General features: G+C 37.0%; 1 protein-coding gene across 3 annotated transcripts in view; it reads right to left on the reverse strand.

Annotated features, from left to right (window-relative positions):
- Nucleotides 1-20,967, reverse strand: part of ASAP2 (ArfGAP with SH3 domain, ankyrin repeat and PH domain 2) — a 91,585-nt gene that overhangs the window by 20,072 nt on the left and 50,546 nt on the right. For all 3 annotated transcript variants that reach the window (XM_069850505.1, XM_069850506.1, XM_069850504.1), the window contains exons 8-19: nucleotides 19,995-20,070; nucleotides 19,401-19,487; nucleotides 14,002-14,105; nucleotides 13,810-13,879; nucleotides 8,395-8,482; nucleotides 6,477-6,525; nucleotides 6,201-6,367; nucleotides 4,767-4,900; nucleotides 3,951-4,045; nucleotides 1,300-1,489; nucleotides 783-868; nucleotides 455-570 (exon numbers count right to left, since the gene is read on the reverse strand). In XM_069850505.1, the coding sequence (XP_069706606.1) occupies nucleotides 455-570; nucleotides 783-868; nucleotides 1,300-1,489; nucleotides 3,951-4,045; nucleotides 4,767-4,900; nucleotides 6,201-6,367; nucleotides 6,477-6,525; nucleotides 8,395-8,482; nucleotides 13,810-13,879; nucleotides 14,002-14,105; nucleotides 19,401-19,487; nucleotides 19,995-20,070 (1,262 nt within the window). The remainder of the gene's footprint in view (nucleotides 1-454; nucleotides 571-782; nucleotides 869-1,299; nucleotides 1,490-3,950; nucleotides 4,046-4,766; nucleotides 4,901-6,200; nucleotides 6,368-6,476; nucleotides 6,526-8,394; nucleotides 8,483-13,809; nucleotides 13,880-14,001; nucleotides 14,106-19,400; nucleotides 19,488-19,994; nucleotides 20,071-20,967) is intronic.

Consider the following 20,967-nt stretch of genomic DNA (forward strand, 5'->3'; position numbering starts at 1 on the left):
AAAGAAAGTCATGATGATAGGCATCACTTTTAACATGTCTATTACTAAAGATAAAGACAAAACAGCAGGCACATAAAGTATCAGACCAACGCACTCTAACATTCATCTCTTTCCTTCATACTCCACCTCACACCAAGCCTCTGAACGTGACAAGCAGCAGCAACTCAACATGCCGTATATACGGAATGATAGCCAAGAAGTGGCAACATATAAAGCAGCAACAAAATATCAGTTGAAAATTTTAGTATCTATCTAAAACTGTTTGAAAAGCAAGCGTAATGTATAAATCAATTTTAAACTTCAAATAAACAGCGTACATTGATTCTTTTTTAAGATGAAGATTATATTCACTTAATTACGATGAACTGAGGAGAAAATGTGCTCGTTCCATCTTCACTGTTCCTTATCTGAAGCAGTGACAAAGATGAAATTGAAGTACACATTATCCTTTTACCTATTTCAATAGAAGCCTTCCCTCTCAGCAGCAGTTTGAGGCACTCAACGTTGTCCGTCAGACAGCAGTAATGCAGGGCAGTGCTACCTTTACATGTTTGCTTATCTAGATTGCCACTATTGGAGTACAAGAAAGAAGAAAAAGAAAGCTGATTAAACTTACTTTCCTACCCTATATTAATAAACCTCTCTCATTAAAAGGTTTTCAAAGAATAAGATTACATTTGCAAATACTAGAATTAGTTTTACTACTTGTATGCATTTAGTATTTGTCTTACTTGACATAAAAGCATTACCAATAACATCATAATAGCTTTCTATATGCTTACCTGTTCTGTACTAAAAAGTCAACTATATGAAGGGATGTTCGATCGACTGACCTAACAGCAAGGTGAAGTGCTGTTTCATCTTGCTCCTAAGAATAAAATAAATGAACACGTTTATTTCTTGTGATCTACAGAGAAGCAGAAATTATATTAAAACGTAAATTAGATCAAATAAAACATTTCATTCCAAAATATTCAGACATGCTGCTATTAAAACATATCTTGTGAAGACTTCTATTGCTTCCCTTTGTTCCTTTAAAAATAAGCAAACAAATCGGTTGGAAAAATATATTATTGAATGATATAAGGTTTTAATAAATTTAAAATATGATAGTATTTTGAAAGAATTTTAGACTAAATTATTTCTTTTTTCGTTGTTGTTAAATTATATCATCAAAAGGACAAGTGTTAAGAACAGTGTTTCAAATCTTATTTTCAAATAAGAAAAAATAGTCCTTTTTAATTACTGAAAGCATATTGCACGTAGAAAAACTTGTCTAATAAAATTTACAACACTTACATGGCCATTGGCCAGTGGAATCTTCTCTGTGAGATCCACACCTTCAGCATATACTTGGACTAATCCAAAAATGTCCCTTGATTTGACTGCTTCACAAAGAGCGTGCAATTTAGCTGCATTGTCAGCATGCTTTTTCCTTGCATATTTTCTCTCAATATACTTGGCAGTAATATAATCTTTTCTTGCGTTCCTGAAATTGAATATAATTCCCTTCTATAAATTTTAGCAGAAGACACACATTAGAATTTCCATAAATACATGCAAGTCATTTGAAATAAAATCTGGGAAAGACTATTTCTCATTCATTATGATAATTTTTTGTATTAAATATGCAAGACAAGCAGCCTTGTATTTCCAGTACAAAGCATAGCTACAGAAGATGAACTAAATATCCAATACAAAGACAGACCATAAATTTTTCCCCCTGAATTCTGGTGTGAAGTTGAGATCAAGGTTACCACACGCTGCGTACAGAAGATAAATCAAAGCTTCATAATGCTGGTTTGCCAACAGCATGTTGGCAGGCAGGTAGGCTTATATTTATTTGACCTGGGCTCCTACACATGCTGGAAAGGTATGGGAGGCATGGGATACAAAAATCTGTCTTCTACCTCGGCACAGACTATCCAGGACAGATTTGTATTCACTGCAGCGAGTTATGTTCTGCAAAGCAACTTCACCACAACTGTGACACAGGGCGGATGTAGCAGTTTGTTTAGTTTCACCTCTAAACTGAGGTGAAAACTTAGTACAGTTGAATCAGCACGAGTTATTGCTTTTGTTGTTGATAGCCAGGTAAGAAATAACTATTTTTCCCATCACAGCACGACAGAAGCCTGCATGCCTCCCCAGGGTGCAGCTCCTTACCAGCTCTTGCAGTGTACGTACACAACATTGCACAGAAAATATTCAACAAAGCTAGAGTTTATGATCCAGATACTATATAATGGGCAAAAGGAAAAAATGCAAATAATATTAACTGTAATCATAGAATCATAAAATGATAGAATAGTTTGGGTTGAAAGGGACCTTAAAGATCATCCAGTTTCAACACCCCTGCCATGAGCAAGGACACCTCCCACTAGATCAGGCTGCCCAGGGCCCATCCAACCTGGTCTTGAACACCTCCAGGGATGGGGCAGCCACCACTTCTCTGGGAAACCTGGGCCAGTGTCTCACCACTCTCATGGTGAAGAAATTCCTCCTTATGTCTAGCCTAAATCTGCCCCTCTCCAATTTATACCCATTGCCCCATGTCCTATCACCACAAGCCTTTGTAAACAGTCCCTCTCCAGCTTTATTGTAGCCCCTTCAGGTACTGGAAGGTTGCTAAAGATCTCCTCGGAGCCTTCTCTTCTCCAGGCTGAACAACCCCAACTCTCTCAGCCTGTCCTCATATGGGTGGTGCTCCAGCCCTTGGGTCATATTTGTAGCCTCCTCTGGACCTATTCCAACTATTCCATATCCTTCTTATGTTGAGGATTCCAGAACTGGTTGCAATGCTCCAGATGAGATCTCACAAGAGAGGAATAGAGGGGCAGAACCCCCTCCCTCACCCTGCTGGCCACGCTTCTTTTGATGCAACCCAGGACATGGTTGGCCTTCTGGGCTGCGAGCGCACACTGCCGGCTCACGTCCAGCTTCTCATCAATCACCCAGCATCCCAGATCCTTCTCCACAGGGCAGCTCTCAATCACATCATCCCCCATTCTGCATTGAAATCATGCATTGCCCCAATCCAGGTAATCAATGGATAGCACTTCTTCCTAAAGCATATGACATCATTCCTGCATAGTTCTTAAAAAGTGTCCGTCTTCAGGTTCTCATTTCATTAAAAAAACCCATATTTCATATGTAGACATGTAAAATGAAATTATTTTTTTAAATGTCAATTTTTAGAAGTATTCTTACGCTATTGATTTAGCATCTAGTAAAATTATTAGCAACAGTTATCATTAACATTCAGTATTATTATTGATAGTTGCATTCAAAAAATATTTAAACTGCACAGTTCATCATTTGTTCTGTCAGAATGGTGAAAATCCAGATAATGTAAAATCAGCTTCATCCAAAGCCAATTCTTCTAGGTTTGTTTCTGCATCATTTGATAGCTCTTTTACGATGGAGGAGTATCCAGCCAAGTAGGCAGCTGTCCTTGCTGTGCCTCTGCCATGACTGTTTAGTGTTTTCAAGGAATTCAATTAAGTGTCCTGTCTTTTTTCCACACAGTTACGGACTGAAGCCCTAGATGCAATTTCTAAACACTAATTGTTCAGTATCTCTCAGGTAAAATCTGCGCCTTATTCCAATTTCTATTCTGTGTGTGAATAGCACAAAATTAATATCTTTGTTCCTAACCCCTGCCCTTGTGTATCTTTAAAATTCCCAGTGAGTTGGTTTAATTTATTTCTATCCAACAAATTCAGAGAATTGGTAAGATAATCCTTATTATTAGGGAAGGTACAATCAAATGAAGTTCAACAAATCAGTTATGCAAAGCATCAGAAAAAAAGGTTTACTCTGGCTATAAGGCTATACATAAGACATTATACATGTCCCCTGACCTGCTGGTGCAAACCATAATAGCACAACCCATTAGCAAGATTAAATTAAATGCCTGCCTTTTTCAGAAATAGCCGCTCTTTACTTACATATCGCTGCTTGGATTAGGTTTGACCGTCTCATCAGCTGGCAGGCAGAATTCCATAATCTCATTAAACCCAGCATTCCCAATATTCTTTGCAAGCTGTTAAAAAAAATAATCCACAGCTCACTTAATAAATATGTTCAATTATTGGCACCACACATAATAGTGGGAGGACAAGCGGAAACAGATGTGGGACTTTTTGCTTCTGATTCCTAGTTCTACTACCATGTCAGCGATCACTAACAGGTCAGGTACCTTTTTGCATGTCAGTTTTCAGCTGGGATTTAATACACGAACAAGTAATTGCAGAACAATCCATCCAAACACCAGTTCACACAATAAATGCAAAATACTTTGTGCTGGGTAAGAACACTCATATGAATTGTCACAGAGTAGATGATATGCGGTAACTTCTTTGTGTAGCACAGCTCAATACATTTTCTTCCTTTGAGGACTGAAGTTCTCTCCTAACGTAATGCTAAATAATTAATGGCATAAGTATTGGTGAAGTCCTTCAATTTTTAATCCGAGAGGCACATTTGTATGTCAAACAGCTGTGTTCTTTTAAAGACCAATCAAGGGTAAAAAGACTTGGAAACACAAAAATATGAAGCCTTACTAATCTGAATTCCAAATCCAGGCAATGTTTACAGGAAGACACTATGTTCCAGGAGGTTGTCTCAAACTTGAAGAGTTAAGCTTTCATAAATTCTGTTTATCCAGAAGCAACTCAGGATTGGAACAAAAAGTGACAAAAACATAGCTGAGTTGGAATTATTTTATGATACTATTTTTAAGTTAATAAAAGCAATTTGATTACCAAAAGTTCAGATGTTCCCAGCACATCTAATGTAAGTGATTGCATTCTGGAATAGTGAACACCAAGTTCTCTATGGATTCCTGAGCATTCAATGCAAGTTAGAATTCCCAAATTTGTTGAAAGCCAGGTGGGATCTGAAACAGAAAGCACCCACAAGATTAAAATCTACTCAGGTAATTAATTCATTCTAGAAAATACAGTCTAAAGGAATGAAATTTGGTAAAATAGGATTTCTGTACGTGAATTATGGAGTTTTATGTCTTTACATTTATTCTACTGGGAAACAAGCCAGAATTATTTTTAATGGTGAAAGAAGTGTAGATGCATTTCTTTTCCTTTTTGTAAAGGACATTGCTCTCCAAGGGACTGCTCAAACAGTCCAGTTTGTCATTCGCCACACGGCTTTCAAGAACTGCATTTTTAAAGAATCAATATAATGGTGGAAAATTGGGGTCACAGGTGAAGTTCAAACTGAAATAACAACGTCTACAGGGGGTTTTCTGTATTTCGAGTACAGACTTTAGACTAGGCAAAGCAGCAGTGATTCTGAAGACTACACAGAGCACCACACTACAATGGATTCTCATTCAACCATTTAAAAGATACTAAGTCTCATCCCTCTCCTTTTGTTACCTTTGCTTGCCTTTTCTCCTGATATTTTGCATTCTTGCTATAACATTCCCTCATCTTCCAGGCAAATAAATAATTTCTGAAGATTTAGACAGCTTGGAAATTAATTTATTTGATAAAGGGTGGATAGGAGCTACTTAGAATCTTCTCTCTTAAAGACAGCAGTATCGACTTTTCCCATAGTTTCATACAGTTTCTATTGCTGGAAGTTACTATTGATTTATAAAGTGCATACAGCTTCAGATCTGATGTTTTCAGCTAGGTTTCAGACCAAAAAACCCTAAGTCCTGCAATGCCTCTGTAACATGAAAGAACACAGGAAACAGCAGGATTTTTAATATAATTTGAAGAGGATTAAAGTAGAAATTCATCGATCAACAAAATCAACACAGCAAACCACAGTCAGCAGGTGCATTTTTTTCCAAATGAGCAGTCTCAGACACATTCCCTGGCTTCCTCTCAAAGTCAAACAGAAAACATAAAGAAAAAAAAAAACCAGGTGTATTAGAAAAATGCTTCAAATATCTTAACTGCTGACCAGTCCTACCTAAATCTTTTGTAAAATATGGACTACTAAAATAGGTTTAAAAGTTACAATTAGCAAAATACATTGGTGAAAAATAATAAGTTTTCTCCCCGCTGACAATTTGATAAGGCAAATCAATCTTACTAAAGCAGTGCAATTAAATCGTTAGCATGATCTAATACGTGTATAATCTTCATGTAAAGGTGAAAGCATAAAACATCAGCTTAAACATAAAACACAGAATTTTTACCAGTAAGAAATATACTTAATCGAGTCACCTTGTGCTCCACAGTCACAACACACATCATTTCCAGTCATCCTCTGGACTTCAGATATAATTTCTTTTGTCAGTTCCTGGACAATATTATTTTCTCCTGTGTTATCGTCTCCTTTGAATGCATTATTTAAAGCTTCCTCTTTACTGTTTTGCAGCACAGATGTCCATCTAAAATAGCAATAATATTTTGCTATTAAATGTTTCGGTGCTTCTAAAGTTCAAGGTAATGTCTCAGTAGAACACCAGTATCAGAAATTAAATTAGCAAAGTAACTCACATTTGACATTCCTGTTCATCTTCTGCTTGGAAGTGGTACGTTCTGTCGTCTGCACAATAAATAATTCATATACTGATTAAAAAAAATGATTGAAAAACTGATTTTGCAGAAATCTTTCAGAAAAATCTAAAATTGAATTATGTGTGACTCCTGAGGTCTCTAGTCTCATCACTGGAGTCTCAACAGGCAAAATGTCTATTTAGCAAGTTTCCCTCTTACTACCTACAGTTCATCTACATTCACATTTATGTTTACACAAGGTGGCTTGTTGCTCTTTACACAGAAACTGTTTTCTTCAGGGCTGTGTTTCTGTCGTACAAGCAGCAGGGGAGCACAGTAATTTTTCCTTGTTCTAGACATAACCTCAATAATCACAAGCCTAAAGTTCTGCTGAGGCAGGTGCCCTGTGACTAAAACAGAGCCCATATTTGAGCTTCTCTCTATATAAGAAAGTTAAGTTTCCAAACGAGCTCTTAGAACCATGGTATTCAAAAAACAACAAAACAAATCTGGCAGACAAGAAGTCCAAACTACAATAAGGATGAGCCGCAAGCTGTTTCAATTAAATCAAGCTAAAAAAACTTTAATTTACTACTACTTTCATAATTCTAAGCATTGTTACCATAGTGCAACAGTAAAGAAAAAAAGCATAACACATACTAAGTCTACAAAACAAATGAGATACCTTAGAGTTTGAGTTGAAGTAAAAAATAGTAGTTCACGAGAACAGAGGTAAAGCTATCGGCAAAGATATTCTAGGGTGAAAATTGCTAAAGTTTAAAAAATATTCAGGCAAAAACATATTAAAAGATACTTTAAAACATGGAAAATGTTAAAAGAGTGAGGCTACATGAAAAGATAGAAAGGAAAGTGCTAGATAAAGAATAAGAGATTTTATCTTGCCATGATACAGCAATTTCTGTTTTAAAAAACAAGGACTATTTTTAAACTCTATAGTAAAACAAAGTAAAAAGTGGAGAAGGCTCAGAGGCCAGTTGTGCCTTTTCATATGTGTGATAGGATAAACGAGAATGTTGTGATAAGCTGATACTGGGCAAAATGTGACATGGTAATCAAGAAAGAAAGTGCAAAAGAAACAGGGAGACCACTTGCCTGTGCAGAAATGGAAAAGCTGTGTATTGCATATCAGTGGTTCTATTCTATCAAAGCAAGTAGTGTATCATACATTTACAAATAGAAAATTTGTAAATCTCTGCTCTTTATACTCTGACAAAGGGACAAATGAGGAATAGATTTATATTCTTCTCCACAAATAACCAGCAATATGTAATTTAGTAATGTATTTTTACTAAGCCCATAAATACAACAGTAAAATGTCTCAGTGAGAAAACAATGGAAACATTCTACTATACAATTTTATATCATCCAATTCAGTTCCCAACATTATTCATTTCGGGGACTTTTCATATGTGGACTCTTTATCTCACCTTTGTATCTATTATGAGATAATAAAACTACAAAGGTTTTCAGTATTTTCTTCACCGTTACATAGCAACCACTATACTTAAATGTTACAGAGTTTTGTCACGTTTTAGAAGCTCTTCCTGATCTCATACAAAAGCTGTAACTTTACAAGATGATCAGCTATGACATTTGCAATATAGAAAGTGATGTCACAGCAAAACTATTGTTACTCTATTGTAAGGCAGCAAAGAATTATATAGAATGAAGGAGTAAAGACAGCTTTAAAAACAAATGATTTTCCAAAGAAACAGGCACAACAAGTTGCATGATGCTAAAATAAGTGAAAACATAAATTGTCATAGGAAGAGCGTTTTAAAAGGGAGGCAATTCTACCACTGTGAAAATGTTTAAGTGGATTACTGACACATCTGTAGAAATAATGCAACCCTCTTTGATTTAGCTGCAAGTAGAAAGACCTAAACAACAAACCTACGTGATATGAGGTCAAAACATTTTTTCTCCTCTGGGTTTGTTTTCACTTGGCAGGTTAACAGATTGAGTTTTGCTGGAGGTCGGTTGGCCTGTTTGAAGATACAAGCACACACATTTTAGTACATCGATACTCACTGAGCCCAAAATCATAAGGTAACATCCCAGCGGTCAAAAAAGACTTTACAAACGGCTGTTGCTTTAATTTTTAAGGTACCCAGGTACCTTTCTTCTGCACCGTGGTTTGTAAACTACATTTTTTCTGGATATTTTGTTCACCAGTAATTGGACAGACACTAAAATTTTGAAAGAGGAGAGAGGTAAAAACACTTAATTATCACTACTCTGGTCACCTTACCAGTAACGCTTACTTTAAGGGAGCAGGGATGACAAGGAGATATTAATTTTATGTAAGTTTAATATTCTAACATTTAGAAATTTAGTTTAAAAAATAAGTTGCTAGGGGGTTTCAATAACCAAATAATTTGACTGCTGTTAATGTCTTTAAAGGGAGCCCGGATAACCAGTTTAGCACAAATACTCAATTTTTAAATTTCTGCAGGGTCACAATGAAGTAAAACAAGTTTGCACAGAGAAGTCTTGCAACAAACATATGCAAAACTAAACTGAGACCGCTCATCACCCAAAAATGTAGTGAAACAAAATACACTCTACAATGGTATTTTTCTATTTGAGTTCCTCCCAGCTATTTCAGTTCCTTATTGAATAAAAGGTGGTAACGTTTTACTAAAAGCAAACTCCACCTTGAAAAAGCCTCATAAAAGCTACAAAGACTTTTCAAAGCTAATCTCTCTACTAATCTCTTCTTTTCCATAATCTGCCTGCCCTACAGACCTGCGGCAGAGCCAGTACGACATTAAGGTTGCAACCTTGACTTGGGGAATGGTTTGCATTTGCTACCATGGATAACTAGTTTCACTCTTCTTTTAGAATCATTAAATGAGAAAACAGATTTAACTGGAGGAGCTCAGTTGTAGACAATAATATCTGAAAAATAATAATTCATTCGACTCATTAGGAGAGTACTGTTATAAAGACATCAATATACATTAATGCCTTACATACATATTGTCGCATTCTAACAATTTCAATCTATCAAGTTGTAAAACAAGATTTACTGATCTAAACAAGAACCATTATCAAATGAAGCTGAACTACCATACAATGTAGTAACTTGCAATGATTCATAAGAAATGTACATTTTCTCGATCTCTTCTAAATTTATCAATGAAAACATTTCATTCAATAAAGAAGGGACAAGTCTGAAGAGTACAGATTGCCTTTAAACAATCTGATAAAATGATGTAGCTAGCCAAAAGAACACCATCATCATTATGTCTGAAGACCAGAAACATAAGGGAAACAATTATGGTTCATTTTTTTCCTGTTTAAAAAAGGAAAAAAAAAAAAAAGGCAGCATGGTGTCCTTGAAAATGAGCTGCTGCTCATGCCTTGCCCAACATAAGCAGCAGACAGAACAGTCAAGCATGCTTTGAAACAACAAACCTGCAGGTCACTTGCTGGGCAATTTAAAACAAATTGTACCCAAGAGAGGTTTTGGAGGCAGCAAGATGACAATTAATTGACAACTGCATTGTATTCTCTGCCTAGTAAACAGCTTTTCAAATTCCAGGCATTCCTTTTACTAGTAAAAGCACATACAGTTTTCATTATTTTAGCCTATCAAAACCAAGAGTTCTTCATAACTTGAAACATACAAGAAAACATCTTGAAAATGCCACAGCTTGGGCTCATTTTCTTGGTTATATTTAGATATATTTAATATCCATAGTACTAAGATTATTGGCATTTACATTCTTAATGTAACTGTTTATCCAAGAAGTGCCCAGAAGTTGGCTCTAATGAAAACACAAAATAAAGCAAACAAAAATCAAAATATAAGTATTTGGTAAAACATGCCTCTGGGCAACTCATATATACCTCTCTCAAAGGCTCTATGAGAATGTAAAAATGCAAGTAAATTCAGGTTATGAACAAATCCACTTGCCCTAGACTCTGGATCTGAAGCACACTCAGGACTTAACTAGTTTTCTATAACTTGTGAAATATTAAGTTGTAAGTGGATCCGCTAAAGTGCTTCAGAGATCTGAAGGACCACAGAACTCGTGTCTTTGCATAGGAGAACGCAGCGTAAGAACTCCGCATCAGGATTTGAGAACCCAGAGAAATAACTGCAACAACCTAAAGTGCATCCTGGACCAATCTGCTGATGTTGGAATCCAAACATATTCCAAAGCTTTTACTTGAGAACATCCTAACCTGAAGCCAGCATTAACAAGGGTATTAATAAACCTTGACTTCTTTGCATGTGGCTGGTGCCACCACATTCCTGCTTTTATCCTGTGGCCAAAAAACAGCCTCTTCCCACCTGCCTCCCCAGCACATTCCCATTCCTTCGTGGACAAAGCGATTCCATCATACGGCAGCTGTATAAATTCCATATGGCATGGCTGTATAAATTCCTTAGCCAGGCTGAACCAGACTCTTAGCAGAATTAGAAGATACTAGAAGTAGAAAATGGTAACAAATGCATTATTTTATGTTATTTGTTTGAAACCTCTTGGTTCCATTTTCCTGGTCAAGCCTCTGATTAGACAATTCCATTTCATATTACTAGTGAATTTTTGGACATCTGTGTTAACACACCAACACCCTGAAAGAACGTGCCACCACCTCTCACGCCCTACAGGCAGATTTCAGCATAAACTTGTGTTCAGTTCCTGGAGAAACTGTAACCTTCCATCCACCAAAGTCGACTTCTTTTGTGTTCTGGTAAAAAACAGTAAGAGGAGGAATCAAAAGGTGAGGCCTCCAAGACAAAACCAAGGAGCGCCACAATACAAAGTTGATTTTTACAAAAGGCACAAGCAAATGCACCCGCTTACTCAACAGAGAGGTTGACCAATTTAATCATGCTTTTTTTCTGGAGATCACAGTGATTTACTCAAGAATTAAAACACTGAATTGGATTCTTGTGCCTCCAGATTGTCCTGTTAATCATAACGGTAGATTAAAGTTTCCAGCAGTAAAGAATAAAAAAGGAAGATTCCTTGATAATGAGTCTCTCATATTCGTTTTTGTTTGTGTTTCTTTTTTTTTTTGCAGACAACCGGCAAATTCCACTTAAGCTCTTTAAACACAAATCGACTTTGAGAAATCCAAGGTTGCTCAGATGTAGATTTTTATGTTGTGACTTCTTGATGCAGAAGTCACTTAGGAATTCCTATTTATATGGTTTAATCTGCTTCTATCATTGTGTTTTCATTCACATGCATTCAATTCAAGTCAGGTACACGTCAGAAAATCTCCACCTGCTAATAATTACACAAAGAAGCAAGGTCTGATTTTCCATCAACCATTACCGTGCAGACTGCACTATGAATGCTAATTTCTTTCAAACTTTTAGATGCCTAGAGATCTAACTTCTGCACGTAAGCCGACGTAGACACGTAGTCAGTGTCACAGCTTGGTGACTGACAGAAAACCAGCTATATTCTCCCCATCCATACCAGATCAGCTTGGCAAGGAAGTTTAAGTCAGAATGCAGCATCTGCAACTGCCTGAAGACAGCTGTTCTAGAAACAACTGAAACAGAGTCCCTTATAAAAAAAGAGACTACATGACCAAATAACAGAAATACACGAAGAATACTTGCCCTTTAAAGTAAAAAAGCACTTAAGAATTTGTATTCAATAAAGCAAACAAAACTCACAACTGAATTTCTGAGAGATGGGTTCATTTTGATGAACAGCTGGGAAGAGAGAATGACACATGGTATTTGAAAGATCAAGAGATATCAACCCTGAGAAAGCTTGGAAATCAATGCTGTTGCTTAAGAAGTCTCAGAAGACGTTCAGAGCAGCCCAGAAAATTCTTAACAAATAGAAACAGAAATGTCTTTCCACTTCTCTGAAACAAGCAGTAATTTTTAGCACAGAACTGCTATCAATACATAAGGAGAAACTGAGTAAATACGTAAACCCCCACTTTTCCTAGATCTCCTTTAAAATGAGAAGATACTCTTAATCTTATGATATAAAAAAGATCAAGACTGCACTGGTGAAACACACTTCAAGTGTATGTATCTACTTTAGCAATTGATTTCCAGCTATGGCTCTGCTGACTGCAATGGGAACCTACTGCTTCTAAAAATGTTAGACCATCTGGTAGATAGCTTATAAAAAGAGAAGAACAACCATATCTTGATAGACTTGGTAACTGTACTTGCATGAGAAAGTGGATCCCGTAGTCTCTGCCAGGTCTGAGCTGCCCTGGCTGGACTCTTACTGGTACCACCAAGTGCATTTACAGCACACAGAGACACCAGTATAGAAACACTAACAGACTTCTCTCTGACGAAGATGCACTCATATGCACTCAGCTGGGAGAATGGATAAATCAGTGGACAATTTCAAAGCCACAGTAATTACTCTGCTTTGCAGGCCTGTTTTTGCACTCCTCCTCAACTCCTGGTTATCAATTCAGACGGCAACGGCTTGTGGCTAGATGCACAAACGGGAGATTGATTCATTTTTGCTGCCAGGGTCAACTTGTAGTCATAGCAACAGGCATAACAGGATGAAGACCAGAATGGTTCATAAAAGGATCAAGAAACAGGACTGTTTATTAGACCAAGAATGGGAAATACTGTCACTGAGTTGATTTTTGCCTTCAGAAACTTCCTTAAGTGTTTTAAGAAACGAGAAGACAAAGGTTATGGGAAAGCAAAACCAGCTGAGTTCAAAGCTAAGTGTAAAAGGTCCAAAATACAAAAGTATAAAATTTTAAAAATTTAAGTATAAATATTGAACATTTGTTAACGTGTTTCAAATATTGGTAGCAAAGGAGGAGGGACTTCTAACTCTCCATCTCTTGTCATTCTGGTAGAAGTCACCTTCAGAGTTGATTTTTTTCCCCAACAGCTGCTCCCTAGGAAAGCAACCTTCATAACAGACACCCATACAGCAGCAAAGCCGGGGGAGAGAAGAGATTCATCATTCTTTCAGTTTGTCTTGTAAATATAAAGAGTTGTTTAACCCGTCTATAACAGATGGCTCAATGCCCAACCATATCTATCAAAAAAACCCAAATTTGAATTTGTGTTTTTAGATAGTCTGGTAATATATGAACAATTTACATGAACTAAATGAGCCATTAAAAAAAGCCTCTTTTTTGCCATTAACAGTCATGAGCATTAAAACAGTTGTATTTTTAGATACTGTGTACGTCTTGATAGACTGCCTTAAAAAATGAATCCATCATATTCAAAACACTGCATCAGGAATGTAGCTAATTCCAAATTATAAATATAGAGCAGCATAGTTTGCTTTTTTGTATTAGCAACCATGTACATAAAATACTGTAAACAAATACTTACTGTACCATGGGAAATTGTAAGAAAACCATTTTTAACTGAGCACTTCCTTTTTTGCCACACTTTTCTGATTCTGGTTTAAAGGGAGGGAAGAAAAAAAAGATCGACTCAGTTTTTAATATATTTATTATTACATTGCTTTAGCTCTTAGGACCCAGGGATTTTTTTTCCTCAGTAGAAACCAGCAGTACTTACCCATCACTTTTCTTGTACAGGCTACCATTTCGTTCAGTGCCATGTTCCTTGTTTCCCTGAGGCTGATGTAAACTGTATGCTGTACTCTGACGAATCTGAGAATCCTTAAATATACAAAACAGCAATTTGTAATGCATTCCACCCTTTTAACTAAAATATCCCCCCTACTAACGAACATCAGAGGCTTCCCTTCCTGCTCTAATCCTACAAGCCAAATGAAGCACATTTTTCCTCAATGACAGAGAACAAGATCCATTTCTTTTTTCAGACGGCACAAAAAACCCATCTGAGAAGTGACCGTTATCAGCACCTGGCCAATTCCTCCTACTTGCTTTTATTTAGCTTTACTACTGGCTTTGATATATGTTTTTTTTAAACCCCAAATTAATTGAGCAGCAGGCTTTCCAACACATGCAAACACTGCAGCGTACAAACACTAAAGCTTATTATTACCTTCAATTCCCTGTGCACCCTTCCATTGTAAAAAAAACACATAAATAAATCTGAAGAAGTGGTTTTCCTTGTGGAAGCTGAGTCAAGTTATTCTCTGAAAAGCAGAAGAGACCTCCTGGAAACATAGTTCAGGAGGCATACGGGAAAATTGAAAAGTTATTTCCATCAGAAGAATAATTTAAACCAATATATCTTGAAAATAGCAGAATTCTGGGACAGGAAATGTCAAGCATTAACTAAACCTTTCTCAGTGTTCTCAGAACTACCCAGCTGTAGGACCCACTGCTGCAAGAGTCCAACTTCTTAAGAAATAAGAGCCTGATAATAGAGAACCTGATGTGTCCAGCTGCACTCACAGTAGCAACACAATGGGATGGACTTTTGAATGCATATAGTAACAATGGCCAGTATTATAAAATTTATTGTTTTGTTTTCTATAGTCTTTGCTCTACGGACATAAATAAACCTCTGTTCTATATGGCACATAATATAAGCATAGCGAGGAAAAAAACAAAAAGAAACAGCTCACTTAAATGGCTAAGCTATTCTAAGCAAAACCTTAAGAGCTATTAAGAAATAAACTTAGTCATTTGATAAAAATCTGTTTTGCCAAAAAGGTGAGATAATGTTTCTCACACATACTAGGAGTACAATTACAAGATATTATCATTTTGGGGTTTCAGAGTGTGCATATGATAAAACAGTGATCCAAAAAGTACGAATCAAGAAGATAGTTTCTCTCTAATTACAATGAGCTTCATACACCTTATTAGTGTAAGACATGTCTGGATATAAGTAGGAGAAAAAAGCCAACTAAAACCAAGAACACACACACTTGGACTGTGCTCTACCCCAGGAAATGCCAGCTCAGATGAAACGCTGCTCCTTTACAAGCTCCAGCAGCACATTCTGGTACCAAAGCTATTAATGCAGCTAAAGTTCCTCAGGATTCTCGGCAACAGAAGTGACAACACATAGTAGGTCTGGATGTGATGGTAGGGACAGCGCTACCACCTACACCCCAGTTCAGTGCACGTAGGACTCCACACCTCCAGGCTGCAGGTTTTCAAGCTCATCTTGAACACAGTGCTGGAGGTCAGCGGTCCTGAGAAACCTGAGCCAGGCTCAAGGGAGGCTGCAGCACATTTTGATGCTCCTTTTCAGCAGAAGCAACAAGCGTCCACTTCCCTGTCTCTCAGCCAGTGATCTAGGAAGCCGTAACACGTAACTACAACATTCATCTGAGGTTTTTAAAGGCACTACAAAACCACTGCTTAAATGTATATGCCTCACAAAGCATCCCTTCAGATTTAAACTGGTATGTCTGTTGCTCCTCTCCAGCCTGTTTACACAGGATTATTTGGTTTTGCACTCCAGCTGCCCAACATAAGAACAGAACAGCATTTAAAAAGAATTCTCCTCACTGGAAAAGCACCACTGCAAGCGTTTACTGACTTCTGAAGCAAATCCAGCCTGGCACTGCTTATTGTGTCCTACCAATGCCTGGATCTCTGCCTTCCATTGGTCAGCAGAGGAACCCCATTCCCAAGAAGATTGGAGAACTAACAGGAAATTAATTCCAGTTCTCCACATCTTCAGTTATGTAAAGATTTCAGATGCCCTCCAACACCTGCCCATAGCACTATTCCCATTACTTAAGGCTGTGTGGCTGCTTTCAGTGAAATATTTTCTGCTGCATTTTGGCTGCCTCCCTTCAGCTGTTGTTTCTGCTCAGCTGCTGCTCTTGGCCAAACTGGCAAGCCAATAATACAAGCTCCCTGCTTTATTTCAACCACAGAAGAAGCTACTGTAGCTGACGTGTATTTCCACACGTTCGTTATTACGAACAATATCTTTAAAAAAGATAAGTTAAGGACAAGACCAGGAGATTTTCAATTTTAAATCCACATTTCAGGCCATGCCCAAACCAACAGCGTCCAACGTGATTGTCAGATGATGGTTTCAACAACTCTCTGACAAGCAAGTTCAAAAGTCTGATCTAGTTGCTAAGAGAAGGGATGCCGTAACACAAATCATCATCATTAACATCCTTCCAGGCCATTTCAACGTGCCTTTTCCATACTTATGCTCCCCAAAGGATCTTCCCTTATTTCTGGTTTCTATATTGCACATAACAGGAGCACAAATCACAGATAACAGGGTCAGACCCAATGGCCTCAGCAGAGGAGCAGGAACAATGTATATTACCTGTGGGAGGAAAGGGATCACCGCAGGATATGGGACATACCTAGTGCAGAGTATTGTCATTTTAAATCTCTTGAAGATAACAACATCAGAACAGACTGAAGCACACAAGCCTAAGAAACTGAACTTTGTCCACTTTATCAGCTTTGAAATGCAGATAAGCATACAAAAAAACCCAGGAGTCATTTCTTTGCAGCATGTTTATAGTGGATCGCTTCACTGGCCATTAAGTGGTTTGAAATGATTTCTTCCAAGACTGACCGAGTTCTAAATCGAGCTGAACAGTAGAGCTAAAATGAAAGAAATGGGTGAAAGGTATTCTGAAAAGACAGTCTGCAACTACTGATAAGATAGATCCTAAGGACATATTTATCAGCCCCACTACTTGAACACAACAGAACTTTCCATAGAAGGTGCTTTAACTTAACACATGGCAAGTTTTGGCCATTCCACAGCTCCCATGGAGCAGGATTTTAGACTGTCCAGATCACTCCTGTGTGTAAAGCTGCCAAAAAAGCCCTTACAGCTCTCCAAAAGCCTGAGCTTCTCTTGCATTTGCAGGATCATTGCCAAGAGGATGTTTCAAGGATCCGTCCCTTATCTGTAATGGTCCCACAGAGCCTCCAACAGACCTATCAGCCAGAATGCCCTGCAGGCAGCCTGTCCTATAGCAAAGCTATCATCATTCTTTGCCAAGAAACACAAAATTTATCATATTTTGCAGTGGCCTGAATAGATTATAGGTTCTAGCAAACATGTGGAAGACGCAGAAGCAAATCTAAACACTATAGTAAGGCTAACTTCAGAGGCAACCCAAGAAAGAGAGAAACGAATGCAATACACCTCTAAGTTTGACCCTGAAACTTCTGTGAGCTATACAATTCGAAAAATAAAGGTTTAAAAATTACAGAGGTGTACACACAATGACAAACCAAGTTTGAGGAAGTTCTGTGCAGGAGGAAACTACGTATAAAAGCACAAGGAGAAAGTTTCACTATGAATGTTTGTGTCATATATTTTTGAAACACAACAGAAACAATATTTGTCAATGTTCTATTATTTCATACATTAAGGTAATTTTAATTAAAAATACATATATCTTCAAAAATCTTGAAAGAACATCAAATCAAGCAACTGGATTTAATTCCCAAGAAAGAGTGAAAAGGAAATCAGCAATTTGCCTTGTATCAATTTTCTTTCCTAAGAACAATCAGATTTTTTTTTTCTTGGTAATACAACAAACAGAAGAAGAGAAAAAGGAACCAGTCTTTTCATACCAACAGAGAAAAGCTCAGAGGAAAAATCCAGTTTCTTGAAATGAATGGAAATCATGCCAACTATTTTCATTAAAACATAGTAACACTTACTCTCCTAGACTTCGGTCACAAAATGTAAATGCATTTCAGGAAGGAAAAAGAAATCAGTTATGGTAAAGGAAATTACAGTTCAACAAGAATAATATTAGTGGGTTGTACAGTAAATTATACCAGGATTGTTTGGCATCCAACTGATTAATTGATATTTTCAGAAAACTTTAAAAATAATTACAGTACTTATGCTCTGCAGGTGAGCATCTATATCTAAAATTGCAGAATTAATAATGAACGTAGGATAAAGCACTTTTTATATTTGTATTTTTTAAATGCAACAGAAACAGTACAAGTAATACATTCCCATGTATTATCACATTTTTCAGTCTGTGAAATGATGTGTGCTCACCACATCTTCCACTGAGATTTAATATCAGTATCATATATAAAGAGGTAAACCTAGACAAGCAACATGGGACCTTTAAAGATCACCTAGTCCAACCCCCAAGCCACTGGCTGGGGTATCTTCTGCTAGGTTAGGTTGCTCAACAACTCTCATCTGCCCACCCCTAAGAGCTAGGAGTCACCATAACCTTTATGGGAAGATGAAAGCAGGACTAGAAAATATCAAGGAAGTTTGAGCTCTACAGATTAAACTATATTTGTGATCCCTCTCAGAAAAAAACACCTCCAAAGGGGTAAGGAGTGTCATTCATCACTTATTCACAGCCCAGCAGCCACACAAAGGAAGCTGGGTGGCATGTATTTATACGAGGAGGAAGCACTAGCAATCTGAAACAGAAGTAGACCCAATATTTAGGATTAGATTATACTAAAGGTGCTTGCTTACAGAACATAGTTTGCAAAACAAAATTACTCCAGAATTCTTTAAATCTAACAACAACCAAAACCAAAACTCAAAAATACTTCTTTGTTAAATTGCCCCAGCTCTTGCACATTTGAAAACTGGCACCTTACGGCAAGGCAGCAAGCAACTGTCATTTCTGCAGATGATGACAAGATGGGGTTTGGGATCTGAAGTTCAGTTTTACATCATCTTTATACAACCTGGAATATTATTGTTAGATAAGACTGTAATAATAGGGTCTCCTCAATACTGCCAAAGTGCTTCCATTCTCAGTTTGAGCAACATAGGTACCATTGTCTGTTAGCCCACAGACACCATCCTCAATATTTTGTAATATTGGTAACAAAAAAGAAATTATTTTGCAAAAAGTCTCATGCATTTTTAGTGGGAATTAATTTTAAAAAAGCCCACTTTTGTCAGAAGCATTCAATATCAGCATCAAAACAAAGATGGCTAAGCAGAAGAAATTAGATGGCTGACAAAACAACTATTTCAAATACTAGCATTACGTTATAAGTAATTAAAATGGGTATTTCCAAAGTTAAACCACCTTATATGCTCACCTCTTTCTGATCGACCTGGAGCGCTGATTTTAAAATATCTCTAAGTTGTGTTAATTGCCTTCTTTCCTCATCCTGTGCTTGCTTAATCTTGAACGAAGAAAGACACAGATTAAAAAGAAACGTTATTATTTCTTTAGAACACCATTCTTCCAAACTTGCTATTTAATTGGTTCAGTTTTCTGAGAAAAGTTCAGCAAGAATGAAAACATGAAGAGAAAAGATAATGTGGTCAGTTTGTTTTCCTCTACTTCATCAGAAAATTTGATAGTGGTTACGATGCTGCTGGGTGAAGACTTTGATATTGCCTGACACCGTTCTTGCTTCCTTATGTTCAATTTGAAATCCCATGTTATTTTCCACTTTGTCCGTAAACATTTTAGAGCAAGGGATGTTTTCCCAACATTTATACAGTGGGGCCTGAACTGAAACTGAGGCTTCTAGATATGATATTAAAACAAAATTTTACTCAATAATCTACTCAAAACCTTAAAATGCTGACTACTAAAGCAGTCAGCCAACCTTAACCAAAATGATCACAGTTCTACTGTAAAAAAAAATAAGTTTACAACACGAATGTGAAAGATTGCTACTCACTGTATAAAGATCTGTCGAGAGTGTCTCAATTGAAGGCTTGAGACTTTCAACTGCTTTTAACCCATCCTGAAAGAAACTTAAAACCAAAAACAAAAAGCAAACTGTTATTAAACTTTACTTTGTATTTGCTGTTTAAGAAGTCGCCAAAGACACGCATATTGTTATGGTGTGCCATCAACTTTAAAACATTTTTAATGCATCTTTGAATGGTTCACCTCTTTAACTCCATAATAGCTTATTGTAACATGTAAAATCCCCAATTAGATTCAGAACTGCTACAATCCACTGCCTCAATCTCATCTCAGACATAGGTTCTAATCCCATGCTTTGAAGGCCCAGAACAAGCAAGATTCATTTGTACAACAGCAAAAGCTCTAGCAGATATAAAATAATTGTGGCTTCTTGGAGCCAGATAGTTTCACATCTGATACAATCTCCTCACTAAAGGAAAACTCCTTTGTTTCCCAAGCATGAATTATGGCCCTTATGCAAACTGAATATGCTACATCTCCCTGTGTCTTATGTATTTTTGTACTGGCACAACAATGTTCTCTATGCCAAGTATTCCAACTCTTAGAAATAAAAAAAAGTGAGATTTAAGAAACAAACTTACAACTACATGCACGTTTGATTAAAAATTCTGCAGCACTTGCAACAGATAATATTTTCACTCTGGGAAAATAAAGTGACAATACAACACAGTATGCGCTTCTTTGAAAAGTTATTAGATGTACAGAGCAGGTGAATGACATGCTACAAGTTAAGCTGATTTTAAAAGCAACATAGCTGCACAGGGAAAACAACTGCATAGATGCAGACTGGTCTTTTAAGATGATAACTTACAGAAGGATGAAAACAGGTTAACAGTGACTCTTTCAAGTTTATAGCTATGACTTCATTGCTATATGATTGATCTATATGACTACTGTAAAAAGCACATCATTCCAAAGAGAGCTTTGTGTTTTACTACTGA

This window comes from Phaenicophaeus curvirostris, chromosome 2 (assembly GCF_032191515.1).
Source record: "Phaenicophaeus curvirostris isolate KB17595 chromosome 2, BPBGC_Pcur_1.0, whole genome shotgun sequence".
In the NCBI taxonomy this organism is placed as follows: domain Eukaryota; kingdom Metazoa; phylum Chordata; class Aves; order Cuculiformes; family Cuculidae; genus Phaenicophaeus; species Phaenicophaeus curvirostris.